At 37.6% G+C, this 13,959-nt stretch overlaps 1 protein-coding gene across 1 annotated transcript in view; it reads left to right on the top strand.

The window, feature by feature from the left end:
• BTAF1 (B-TFIID TATA-box binding protein associated factor 1) overlaps window positions 1-13,608 on the top strand; it is a 90,228-nt gene extending 76,620 nt beyond the window's left edge. The window contains exons 31-38 of the mRNA XM_040254516.1: window positions 410-551; window positions 688-818; window positions 3,210-3,335; window positions 4,707-4,859; window positions 6,898-7,109; window positions 8,329-8,488; window positions 8,974-9,144; window positions 10,473-13,608. Of these exons, the coding sequence (XP_040110450.1) occupies window positions 410-551; window positions 688-818; window positions 3,210-3,335; window positions 4,707-4,859; window positions 6,898-7,109; window positions 8,329-8,488; window positions 8,974-9,144; window positions 10,473-10,616 (1,239 nt within the window). The 3' untranslated portion in view covers window positions 10,617-13,608. The remainder of the gene's footprint in view (window positions 1-409; window positions 552-687; window positions 819-3,209; window positions 3,336-4,706; window positions 4,860-6,897; window positions 7,110-8,328; window positions 8,489-8,973; window positions 9,145-10,472) is intronic.
• The last annotated feature ends 351 nt before the right edge of the window (window positions 13,609-13,959 follow it).

Below are 13,959 nucleotides of genomic sequence, written 5' to 3' on the forward strand. Positions count from 1 at the left end.
CAGAAATACTGGGTAGACATGACCTATAACCAAACTCTTCTAGGTTTTCGTGTGTTGAATAAATGGTAGTGATGGCCAAATTTCTTAAATCTTGCTGTTAATCTTAGTCTCAGAAAAACCAGAAATGTATTCATCTTTCTGCTCTATTTACTGCTTGATAGAACCGACCAAAAAGATTTAAATACTGTGGACCAAGGCTCATTGTGGTGGAAAAGACTTCAAAGTTCCTCTAAATAGGATAGAGTATTTTCTCCAAATTTTACACAATAAAATGTAGACTCATATCCAGAAATATAGTGATAATCTCTCATCTATGTCATTACAGTGGGCTTTCATTAATGTTCCATTTTTAAGTGTAAAGAAATAATCCTAGCACACAAGATAACTGGTGTTCCTTTCTTATATTCAGAACAACGTTTTGGAGCTGTGGTCATTATTTGATTTCCTCATGCCAGGATTTTTGGGGACTGAACGCCAGTTTGCTGCTCGGTATGGTAAACCGATATTAGCAAGTAGGGATGCTCGAAGCTCCAGTCGGGAACAAGAAGCAGGTATGAAAAGAGATACCATTATATATTCTATGCACATGAATCTAATTTATATCTAATTTGAGGGAAGTCATTTAATTTTATTAGAGAAATTAATGAGGATAAATATAAAATTAATTCTGTTAATAATTATTAACAGGTGTTCTTGCAATGGATGCACTGCACCGCCAAGTCCTGCCATTTCTTTTGAGAAGAATGAAAGAAGATGTTTTACAGGATCTACCACCCAAAATTATTCAAGACTATTACTGTACTCTCAGTCCTCTCCAGGTTAGGAATCTGGTGATGGTGGTTGTTGATGCTGTGTCTGTTACTAGAATGCTTTGAATAAGTCATAAAGGTAGTGAGTAAATGGATTTAGCCTTTGGTTTTATTGCTCTAATCTAGCTTCTACTTCCTTAGACTTCAAGAATATTCTGTTTCAAACAGGTGTAGAGAAAACCTGAATGAATCTGTTTGGGTATATAAGTACACATATGGGTTTGTGCATTTTCAGCACAGCATTAATACAGAATCTACTGTCATAATCGCTTTGTTATACATCTCAAGTTAATTGGAAAAGTTGGAACGTTAAAATGATAAAGAAGTAAGCCAGCCAGTGATAAAGAAGTAAGCCAGTGTTTTTTAGGGCCAGAGGTCTGCCTGTGATGTCTTTTCCTTACAGCAGCATTATAGGTGTATACATCAGGGCTGAGTTGGGAAGTGGGACCTCATCTCTTCTGAAGTATTGCCAGTAAATTTTCAAGAGAAGTATTGGCATCTGCCCAGTTCTGATTTTGTACATAGAGACCATTGTCAAAGGCGCTTATTGTATGCCTTTCCTTGTGTAGTATTTGTGTGTGTGGTATTTTTGTAAGGGGAAGCTATCTCTTGTCTTAGTAAAATATGGCCTATACAGAATTTTCTCTTTGAATGTTTATGTTGTGTTCTAGGTTAATAAGCATCAGTCTGTTTCAGTATCAGATGATTCAGTTCAGTTCAGTTGCTCAGTCGTGTCCAACTCTTTGTGACACCATGAATCGCAGCACACCAGGCCTCCCTGTCCATCACCAACTCCCGGAGTTCACTCAGACTCACGTCCATCGAGTCGGTGATGCCATCCAGCCATCTCATCCTCTGTCATCCCCTTCTCCTCCTGCCCCCAATCCCTCCCAGCATCAGAGTCTTTCCCAATGAGTCAACTCTTCACATGAGGTGGCCAAAGTATTGGAGTTTCAGCTTCAACATCAGTCCTTCCAATGATCACCCAGGACTGATCTCCTTTAGAATGGACTGGTTGGATCTCCTTACAGTCCAAGGGACTCTCAAAAGTCTTCTCCAACACCACAGTTCAAAAGCATCAATTCTTTGGTGCTCAGCCTTCTTCACAGTCCAACTCTCACATCCATACATGACTACTGGAAAAACCATAGCCTTGACTAGATGGACCTTTGTTGACTTAAGTAATATCTGTGCTTTTTAATATGGTGTCTAGGTTGGTCATAACTTTTCTTGCAAGGAGTAAGCGTCTTTTAATTTCATGGCTGCAGTCACCATCTGCAGTGATTTTGGAGCCCCCCCCAAATAAAGTCTGACACTGTTTCCACTGTTTCCCCATCTATTTTCCATGAAGTGATGGGACCAGCTGCCATGATCTTAGTTTTCTGAATGTTGAGCTTTAAGCCAACCTTTTCACTCTCCTCTTTCACTTTCATCAAGAGGCTCTTTAGTTCCTCTTCACTTTCTATGATTTAGTATGGTTCAGATGAATAAAATTACATAGACGTATCTGCAAAGTAGCTCCTTTCCCCTCCAGTATACAGACAGTTAACCTTTTACTATTTATCTACCCAACTTCAGTTTTGTGGACAAAACACTAATTTAAATGCTAAGAGCTCTGTGATATTATCTACATCATTTCTCGGCCCTCATCCCTTGTTTGTAAAAATCGGATTCATATTTCTTGAAAGAAAAATTTTAGAGTAATGAGATGAAGACTTTAAGTATGATAAAGAAAAGGTGCCATATGAAAAAACCATATGGCATATGAGATATTATAGTGGTATTATAACATCAGCATAAAACACATTTAAGTAGTCTGGAGGAAGGGAGCTGGAGAGGGAAGTGACATCTGGGTTTTTTTGCACCTATAGGTTTTTATTCTCTGACTTCTGTTCTTTAGCACTGTAGATTTCTTCCCTTTCACATTGTTTTAACATATACAAGGCAGGAACCCAGACTCATAAGGAAATACTTTAAACTTGGTGTGGATTCTGTGGTTAGTATCTGTTTTAAAACTTGGTCTTTTGAAACATACCTGTTAGGGTCTTGACCATATAATTTCACTTAAGGAAGATTTCCTCATTTACTTATAAGGGTTCAGGTTCTCTTTTATCGGTAACTTATTTACCTTCTTGAATAGAGTGGAAAAATTGAATTTAGGATTATTTGACTATTTTTTAAAAAATATTTTAGCAGCTGAACAATGTGTTAAGCTTGTTTTCTAAATGTAATTTAAAAGAAACCTACCATGATGCAGTGGATCGTCTATACTCAAGTAGGTTGTGTAATTTATTTTCTTCGATGAGGGCTGATTTACATTGCTGTTCTTACTGGCCTTTTTTAGTTATGTTTTGAACAATTGAAAAAAATATACTTACTGCTTTTGTGGGGAATTTACAGGTTCAGCTCTATGAGGACTTTGCTAAGTCTCGTGCCAAGTGCGATGTTGATGAAACAGTTTCTTCAGCTGCATTTTCTGAAGAAACTGAAAAACCAAAGCTTAAAGCTACAGGTCATGTATTCCAGGTACATACTATAGCCCACTTTTTAAATGTTGAAGAATGCTCTTCATACAGCAATGTTTATATGAAACACTGAAATATGGATTTATCTAATTTTTTCAGTTTTGTGTATACATTCTTGAAAATAGGTAAAAGCCAATTTAATTTTCATGTTAGTATAATTAGTAATAGGTAATTTAATATTAAAATGAAAGTGAAAACTGCAATATGTTATTACATAAAGAGTTATGTTTCCTATTCATAAAATCTTTGAATACCTACCACAAGGCAGTAATTTTTTTCTAATCTCAGGTGTTAATTAAAGCAGTGAATAAGACCCTAGGGGTGGAAAATATAATAAAAAACATGTATCATGTAAAAGAAAATTAACTATGGGCTTATACAGTATAGGAGTCAGGGTAGGTAGTAGTTTTTCAACAGGGTGATCAGGGATATACTGAGAAGGTGACATTTGAGCAAAGATCTGAATGAAGGTTGAGGCATGTAGATTCGTGGGAGGAAATGATTCCAGGCAGAGATATTACATACAGTACAGAAGTCCTGAGACAGATGATGAATGTGCTTGAGAAAAAAGAGAAAGCGTCAACTCATTTTTTCTTTCCCTTTTGAAATATTCCACTGTAGAATATCTCCCAACCCCCCCTTGTCACCAAGATATGAAGATATTAAAATACTACAGCATTTTTAAAGATAGAAACGGGAAAAGGTGATTTTGAAAGCTCATACCTCTCCCAGTTTTATCATAGTGCCCAGCAGTGGAGCTTACTGATACAAATCTGTGCCAAAAGTGAGACCCAAATCATAGGCCAAGTAAATGACAAAGACAAGGGTATGGCTGAGTCGGAGGAAACAAACCTGATTCTCAAACACAGCTACATAGTTCCACCTTCCCTTTCCCACCACCAGACATGTTGAATCAGAATACTGTGTAGAGGGGAGAGATATATAGATTTAAAAGGGTCTTACGAAGCTTTCATACCCACTAATGTTTGAGGAACCTTCCTTTAGGAAATGGTGTCTAATTCTAGAATCATCTAGCAACATTATAAGGCACTTTCAGTTCAAAAGGGTTAGCTGTAGGAGCTAATAAAACTTTTTGTCATGAGAAGGTCATTGGTCTAGTGGGGAAGATAGACATCACAGTACAATTTCTATGTTATAAATTCTCTCACAGAAATAAACACAAATTACACAAGAAGTACAGATGAAGACATAACAGATAAGATATTTGAACTCGTTCCTGAAGAATGAATAGGAGTGTAAGCAGGTGAAGAAGGGCATTCTAGACAGATGCGGTAGCACAGGAAGAGATCCTGAGATACAAATATTTGTGTCATGGGAAGGAGACTTATATATGCTTTTTTCCCTCTTAAAGGCATTACAGTACTTACGTAAACTGTGCAACCATCCAGCATTAGTCTTAACACCTCAGCATCCAGAGTTCAAGAGTACTACTGAAAAACTTGCAGCTCAGAATTCTTCTCTCCATGATATTCAGCATGCCCCTAAACTCTCAGCTTTGAAACAAGTAAGTGCATCTTTTAAGTGTTAGATGTGTGTTGTACATTCCTGATCTGTAACAGTAGATAAATTTGCTTTTCCAAAAGATTACTGATTGATTTACCATTTTCAAAAAATTTGGTTAGATTTTTCATACAGCTTTTTAAAAAATTGTGGTAAAGTATAACAACTGCCACTTCAGCTGTTTTTGAAATGTAGAATTCTGTGGCATTAATTACATTCAGTGTTATGTACCCATCACCACTATACCAGAATTTTTCCATCATCCAGATAGAAACTCTGTACCTATATTTATTTATTTGTGGCTGCACCATGCAGCACACAGGATTGAACCCGTGTCCCCTGCAGAGGGAGTGAGAAGTCTTAACCACCTGGCTGCCAGGGAAGGCCTGAAACTCTCCCTGTTTAGCAGTAACTCCCCACTTTGCTTTCTGTAACCCTGGGAACCTCTAATCTACTTTGTCTGTATGAATGTGCCTGTTGTAAATATTTCACGTAAGTGGGATCCCATGTTTGTTCTTCGGTGGTTGGCTAGTTCTCCCTATTCCCGAGTTCCCTTCGCGTCCCAGCATGCACCAGCACTTCACTTTTATGGCCAAATAATGTTCTTCCACTGTTGCTGCCACCACCACCACCATGTTGCGGGCTTCCCTGTGGCTCAGATGGTAAAGAATCCACCTGCAGCAGGAGACCAGGGTTCCATCTCTGGTTCAGGACGGTCCCCTGGAGGAGGGCATAGCAACCCAGTCCAGTTCTCTTGCCTAGAGAACCCCCTGGACAGAGGAGCCTGGCGGGCTAGGGCCCATGGGCTCACAGTCAGACACACTGAGCACAGCGCAGCAAGCCACATTTCCTTTCTCCAGTCATGTGCTGACGGACACTCGGGTTGCCTCCCCCTCTGGCTATTGTGAATAATGCTGCAGTGAACATTACCTTACAGGTATCTGAGTTCTTTTAGGTGTAGATATGAGAGTGAAACTGCTGGATTACATAGTTATTCTGTGGTTAACTTTTGAAGGAACTACCAAACCTTTCCACAGTGGCTGTAACGTTCACATTGCAAGCCATGTGCCAGGGTTCTGACTCCTCTACATCCTCCCCAAGAGTTTCCTTTTTCTAATTTAACCGTCACTGTAGGTATGAGATGGTGTCACATTGTTGATTTGATTAGTTTTCCCTAATGACTAATAATGGTGTTTTTTTCATGTGCTTATTAAGACATATCTTCTTTGGAGAAATATCTGTTGAAGTTCTTCAACTATTTTTTTCATTGGACTGTTTCTTCTGGTTGAGTTTTAGGAGTTTATATTCTAGATGTTAAGCCTTTATCAGATATATAATTTGCAGTACTCCCTCCAATTCTATAGATTTTTTTCACTTTCTTGATAATGACCTCCATGGCTTCTGATGAGAAAACAGGTGTTAATCTCATTGAGAATCCCTTTCACATGAAGTCACTTCTGGGCTTTCCTTGGTGGTCCAGTGGTTAGGACTTGGCAGTTTCACTGCCAGGGCCTGGGTTTGCTCCCTGATCAGGAAACTTACGATCCCACAAATCATGCAGGGCAGGGGTGGTGGGAGTCACTTTTCCCTTGGTGTTTTCAAGGTTTCTCTTTTTGTCACTGTGACTATCGCTCTGACTATAATGTATGGTCTTGTGGACCATTTGAATTTATTTTTCTAGAAACTGCTTACTCTGCCATTTTGCTCATATCACTTGTAGTACATCATATCTCAGATTGTGAGCTCCTTATTGCAAAACTCAGCTTTTAGTTTACTCTTAAAAGAAAGCCTGTTTAAGATCTGGACTTCAGTTATTTTAGGTTTTATAGCTTTTCTGGCTTAAGTTTTATTGAGAATAATTAATGGATGAAGAGTTTTGATTTCACATGGGCTAGAGTAGAAAATATTACATAACGATAGCCCAAAATGCTAACCTGTTTTTCAGGTCACAGGTAAGTTAACAAGAGAAGCATTTATTTCAGTGAGATTGACTGCCTACTTTCATGAGACACCTGTATATAACAAGTGATTCTTTCTTCAAGTTGCTGTTGGACTGTGGTCTGGGAAATGGCAGTACTTCCGAGAGTGGCACAGAGTCTGTAGTAGCCCAGCACAGGATCCTGATCTTCTGTCAGCTTAAAAGCATGCTTGATATAGTAGAGCATGATCTTCTCAAACCTCATTTACCCTCTGTCACTTACTTGAGACTGGATGGTAGCATACCTCCTGGTCAGAGGCATTCCATTGTTGCGCGGTAAGTGTCTTCTAAAACTCATAAATAAGTTATAGTCAGTGTATTACTATTACTTACATAGAAGTTTGCCCACGAGCTACTTTGACTAAATATCTGAAAATGTGTTTTATTATATGATTCAACCCAACTAAATCTTTACCTTTTCAAAATACAGAACTGCAGAAATATAATTGAGTAGTTTGTTTAGCTAGGGGGAAAGAACTGTTACTAGGAAAGCATCCTTAAGGGCATGAAAGAAGTTTAAGGCATCAAAACAGAGGTAACTATTTCCCCTTCATCTGCATTTGGTGGTTGGGGGTAAGAGGTGGAAAACAGGTAGCTTAACTATGATCTTTATCCTCATTTCTCCCTCTGCACTGAGAACAAGATGGAAGCTGGCCTGGCTTGGAAGCAGTCTGAGTGCAGTGTTTCTTATATGTGGTCTGCTTTAGAAATCTCAGTGGTTCATTTTTTAAAATGCAGATTCCTAGGATCTGTCATGCAGGCTGCTGACTTCAAAGCATTTTTAACAGACGTTCCTAAGAGATCTTAAGGCACAAATCAGAGCCCTAGGAAGGGACTCAAAACCCAGGCTTGACTCCAGACTCCACCATCAAAGCAGTGTTCTCTTGGGCACTAACGTTTCTTATCCACACAGCCTGGGTCTCTTTCAAATAGTAATATCCTTATAGAGCTACTGTAACAAATAATATAAAGCATATAAAGTAAAGCCCAGTGATTGTCTCAGTCAGTAATAAATGAAGAAAAAAGCTTGGTAATGTTAGTTTTTCTTTTTCCTAGAAGCTACTAGATGTCCTTTGTCAATATCTTCTAGGACTAGTATGATTTTAGCAACCCTTACCACCCTAATCTGCCTTCCCTGACTGATCTAACCTTTTCCCACACTATTCTGTCTCCATATGTTAAAGGTTCATACTTGGGTTTTGTCTTAGTGTTCCATTTTTGAAAATTACTCAAGTACATTTTGCAATTGGACTTAATTGCCAGGTATGAAATTTCTAACATGTTATAGAATACCTTTTTTCTACTACTACAGATTTTATGTCTATTTAAAAGAAGGTAGTCTCAACTGTAGTGGTCACAGAAATGGCTGTATCATGGATTTATAAAGCAACGTTCTTATTTGTGCTCTTTAGTATTTATTAAACTTTTAAGTGTCTGTTATTGGAACTTTAGGAAGCAATGTACTAATTTTATTTTTTAATATCTATGTTTTTAGGTTTAACAATGATCCATCCATAGATGTTCTTTTACTTACAACTCATGTTGGTGGCCTGGGGCTTAACTTAACAGGCGCTGATACGGTGGTATTTGTGGAGCATGACTGGAATCCCATGCGTGATCTACAAGCCATGGACCGGGCCCATCGCATTGGGCAGGTAAAAAGTCAGCACTCACAGGTGTTAGCTTGCACACTGGGAATAATACTTCCCCCAAAAGACAAAGTCTTGGTTTGAGTTCCTATTTTTATGTTAATAAGTGTTGTGACATTAGGTAAGTCACTTAATTTTGTTGCACAACTTTCTCACATTAAATGAGGTGCTTGGGCCAAGAAAACCTGGGATACTATCCATTCCTAATATTCTGTGATGCAGACATTTTAAGGTCTTGGGCACAGATTTAAAAAAAAAAAACCCGCAATCCTAATTCAGTAGTAGTCAGGTACCTAAAACAAGCATACAAATCCCTCTGATTTGGTGAATCTCAAAGCTTAACCATTTATTTGTGCTGCTGCTGCTGCTAAGTCACTTCAGTCGTATCCGACTCTATGCAACCCCATAGATGGCAGCCCACCAGGCTCCCCTGTCCCTGGGATTCTGCAGGCAAGAACACTACAGTTGCTTAACTTCTTTTTCTCATTCAGAAACGTGTGGTTAATGTGTACCGATTGATAACCAGAGGAACATTGGAAGAGAAAATAATGGGTTTGCAGAAATTCAAGATGAACATAGCAAATACTGTTATTAGCCAAGAGAATTCTAGTTTGCAGAGTATGGGGACAGATCAACTCCTTGATCTGTTTACTCTTGATAAGGTAAAAAACTTAAACAATTTTTGTATTTATAATATATGTGTTCACAGACTTCTGGCACTACTTGGTAAAAGTATTAAAAGGGGCAGCAAAGGTGTTCACTTTAGTATCAACTGGATAACCCTTTGAGGGCATTTCTGATGTCCAGATAAAACTCTCAGATACTAGGGGATATTTGAAGTTTTGACTTTCTGATTGATGGCTCTAGCGTGCTCCCTGAGTTTTCTTTCTTTAGCTGTCCTTTAGCAGGTAGGAACTATCTCGAGTCAGCTAGACCTGACTCTTCATTCCTTGCCCTGCCTCCTATTAACTGGTGACTCGAGGCAAATTAACTTCTCTGAGCATCTTCAGCCTTGGCAGGATAACAATGCCTATATTATCACAAAGGTATGAAGATAATAGATATTTTTGTTGTTTACAGAACTAATAGATAACGGTCCATTAGCAAATAATGCACCAGCTGGAAATACTGTCAGTTTAATAATGTAAAACGAACAGGGTTGATTTAAAGTCCTGTGTTGGTTCAGAAAATCAATTGTACACTCAGTATAAATTATGGTAAAAGATAGCTTTATATAATGCAGTTAAACCAGCCATAATAACAGGGTTATGTCCAAATTTTAGAGAAAGTTTCCCTCTGTATGTTAAGCCACATTTAGAATATTATGTCTGATTCTTGCTGTGGCATTTGCAACAGTAACAAATTAGTCCCCAAAAGGTGGCCAGAATGGAGAGATGCCTTAAGTATGTCATGTAAGATAAGGTAGAGAGAACAAGATCTGTGTAACCTAGAAAAAAGGCTCAAAGAAACATGGATTGCTTCAAATGTATTTTTATTTCATTAGAATATTCTTATGGGTGACTTCTTTCAGCAAGCAGAACTGGGCTCAAGGGGTCTTCCAAGGAAGCAAGAGCTGTTGGCATAAACCATCTTAGTAGCAAAATCTGAATATATGAGATCTTGATTTTTGTACTTTGGTTATAAAAGAGTGTCCTTGTTCTTGGGGTAAAGGGGCATAAATAATACCTACAACTTAACTCTGAATTGGTTTCGGGAAAGGCTGATAATCTATATATCTAACTTTGTAATATATATACAGGGAGGAAGAACGATAGAGCCCAAAGTGACAGAGTTCTTTGCAATGTTCTTAAAATTCTTCTCAAATAAAAAGCATAAAATGGTAAATTATTAGGGCAGTGGAAAATAGAATAGGCTATCTTACAAGATCATGAGCTTCCCCGTAGTTTGAAGTGTTTTTCAACAGAAACAAGCGTGGTATTTTAAAGAAAAATTTTTGAAATTTTCCATTTTATCTTTCTTCCAATTAAAGGATGGCAAAGCAGAAAAAGCTGACACCTCTACTTCTGGAAAAACAAGTATGAGATCAATTCTTGAAAATCTGAGTGATCTTTGGGATCAAGAGCAATATGATTCAGAGTACAGCCTGGAAAATTTTATGCATTCTCTCAAATAACTATCAAATATTTTAAATGCAATTGCTGCTAGTTCAGTAACATTTCTGCTGATATTCAGCAAATTTCAAAGTTTATGGTGAACTTTTAGCTCAATTTGTAAATAGATCTGAAGAATATTCAGCATAACGCTGGTCCTTGTTTCACTGGGGGGAACAAGTTATTCTCAAACATTTGCACTGTATTAAATCTAAATGTCAATGTGAAAATGGTTTAAATTTTACACGCTGAATAGCCGCAGAGCAGAGGAACCAAACCAGGTCTACATGTGCTACCATGGGGTGCTCTTACAGGGAGCGAGCCTCCTATCTTTACGGAGTCACACTTTGTACAGGATAATATCCGTGAGTACTTTAGTGTTCATGTACATTTTTTCTTTTAAATATAACTTGTTTTTTATAAATGATTAAAACTAGGGCTTTTTTTTTGTATAAAAGCCTTAATGAGCCATAATTTTAAGAATAATGACTACAATTATTGGTTACGCTTGGAACATGAGAATCTTAGAATGAATTGAACCAGGCCCTTGCTGGAAACGTTTATATATTTAATGCAGAGGCATAGTGTTTTTCAAATCTTTAACATCATTTTGTCAACTTTTAAAATATTATCAACTATTCTAAATACAGGTAGTGTTCTATTTAAGCCTATCATAACATCCTGTTAAGAGGGTGTTTTTTAATTTATCTAAGGGCTAGGATATAGCCAGATTCAGAGAACATATGTACTCAATAGGTTTCAATCATATATATAATATATTTTTTGTAACTATGAACATATACAGTTTTCCAGAAGTAGATTTTACACTGTTTAGAATTTCAAAACCTATGGTGAAAAGACTGTTTATTGTAGTAATGCATGACTGAAGCATAAAAGGGAGAAATGATTCCTTTATATACACAAACATACATAAATACACATATCTATATGCACAGGCATACCTGTCCTGCATCTGAAAAGGTGCTTGGTATTGGCACTAAAATCATGTAGTTATACTGAGCAGCAATAATTGGGCATGTAGCTGATTAGTTAGAAAAGTGAGCTCAATAGCAGGGGTGGGTATATGTATATAGATATGCATGTATGTGTATATATATAATTTTATAAATTTCACACATAAATTAATACATGCCTGTGTGCATATAAATATGTATGGATATATTTGTATATACATGTACAGGAAATAGACATCCCCCAGGTTTGTGGCTGGCCATACACATAGGCATCGGTTTAAAAACCATCAGACCTCAGCTGTAAAATAACTTTTGTTTAAAGTTATACTGTTCTGCAGCATTTAGACATGGACATGTGTCACATTTCAGTAGCTTTGACAACTATACTGTAACATTAAACATAGCATTCCACAAGAGAATAAAAAAAGATTTAACTGTAAAATATGTGTAACTGTGTGTTATTTTTAGGAAATGATCACTAGAAAAAGCAAAAGATTAATTTAGATACATCCTAGAAAAAAAGAAAAACCTCTTTTTTCTAATGGTTTTTTTTTTTCATTATTGAGAATTTATGTCAAATTCAATAGAAGACCAAAAGGAAATTCTTGACTTTATATAGAACATCCAAACAGTAAAGCTGTTTGGGAATGTGACCACTTAGAGGCAAAAGTGGGGAGACTATAAGAACAGAATCTCAGTACAGTCTTCCATGTCCTGATTAAAGAGAGACCTCCCCGATTTCCCACAACACTTGCTGGCATCATCCAAATTGACTGTAGGAGCATATGTTATCAAGTGCCAGAGCAGATGATGTGAGGCTCTAAGGCAAAAACTTGAGTTGTGCCAGTTAACAGAAAATATTTGCTATCCAACAAGTCAGTGTCAGACATCAGAAACTGCCTCTTGGGACTTACCTGCTGGTCCAGTGACTGGAAAAACTGGACAGCTACATGAAGAAGGATGATATTAGAACATTCCCTAATACCACAGACAGAAATCAACTCTGAATGGATTAAAGACCTGAATGTAAGGCCAGACACTAAAACTCTTAAAGGAAACCATAGACAGAACACTCTGTAATATAAATCACAGCAAGATCTTTTTTGACCCACTTAAGCATAATGAAAATAAAAACTAAATAGGACCTAATTAAACTTAAAAGCTTTTGCACAGCAAAGGAAAGTATAAGACAAAAAGACAGCCCTCAGAATGGGAAAAAATATTTGCAAACATGACAAATGATTAATCTCTAAAATATACAAGCAATTCATGTAGCTCAATATAGGAAAAAAAAAAAGCCCAATCAAAAAAAAAACAATGGGTGGAAGACCTAAGTTGACATTTTTCCAAAGATGACATACTGATGGCCAACAAACATGAAAAGATGCTCTGCACTGCTAATTTTTAGAGAAATGCAAATCAAAACTACAATGAGGTATCACCTCACAGTGGTTAGAATAGTCATCATCAAAACTCTACAAAGAATAAATGCTGGAGAGGGTAAGGAGAGAAGGGAACCTTCTTAGTGGGAGTGTAAATTGATGGAAAACGGAATGGAGGTTCCTTAAAAATTTAAAAATACAACTGCCGTATGAATCCTACTACTGGGCATACACACAGAGAAAACTAGAATTCGGCAAGACACAGGTGCGCCAGCGTTCACGGCAAAAGTATTTACAGTAGCCAGGACATGGTAGCAACCTGAATGTCTGTAAACAGGAAAGGATAAAGAAGATGTGGTGCATTTATATGTAGAGAACAAATATAGATACCAAGGAGGAAGGGGGGGGGGGTTCACTGGGAGATGGGGATTGACACATATATGCTACTGATTGCTGTTGCCGTCATTCAGTCACAAGTCAGGTCTTACTCTCGTCACTCCATAATCTGTAGAGTGACAGACTGCCCATGGGCTTTCCCAGGCAAGAATACTGGAGTGTGTTGCCGTTTCCTCCCAAAACCAGGTATCACACCTGAGTCCCCAGCTGACTGCAGGCCAGAAAATTTGTAAATGGACGGTTTGATGTTACTGCAAATAATAATAATACAAAACAGATCTGGGGGAAAAAAACCAAATGTTTCTCCATCTCCATTTTGGTTCTTGCAGAGCTGGGTAAATGGTGTCATGAGGAGACATGGAACACAAAAAGGAACAGATTGGGAAACGGGAATGGGAGAGCAGGAAATCAAGAATTATCTTCTGGTTGGTAAAGTGAGATCCTTGTATCAAAGTAGAGACACTGACTTAAAGGAAAGGTCAACCTGGAAATATAAATTTGGGGAAGACAATAATTTGTAAGACGTGTGGGACCGAATGAGATCTACAGTATTATATAGTGAAGTACTATACACCAGGGAAAAATCAATGAGTATAACGTGGATAAGTCTCAAA

Source organism: Oryx dammah, unplaced genomic scaffold (genome assembly GCF_014754425.2).
Source record: "Oryx dammah isolate SB20612 unplaced genomic scaffold, SCBI_Odam_1.1 HiC_scaffold_14, whole genome shotgun sequence".
Taxonomy (NCBI): Eukaryota; Metazoa; Chordata; class Mammalia; order Artiodactyla; family Bovidae; genus Oryx; species Oryx dammah.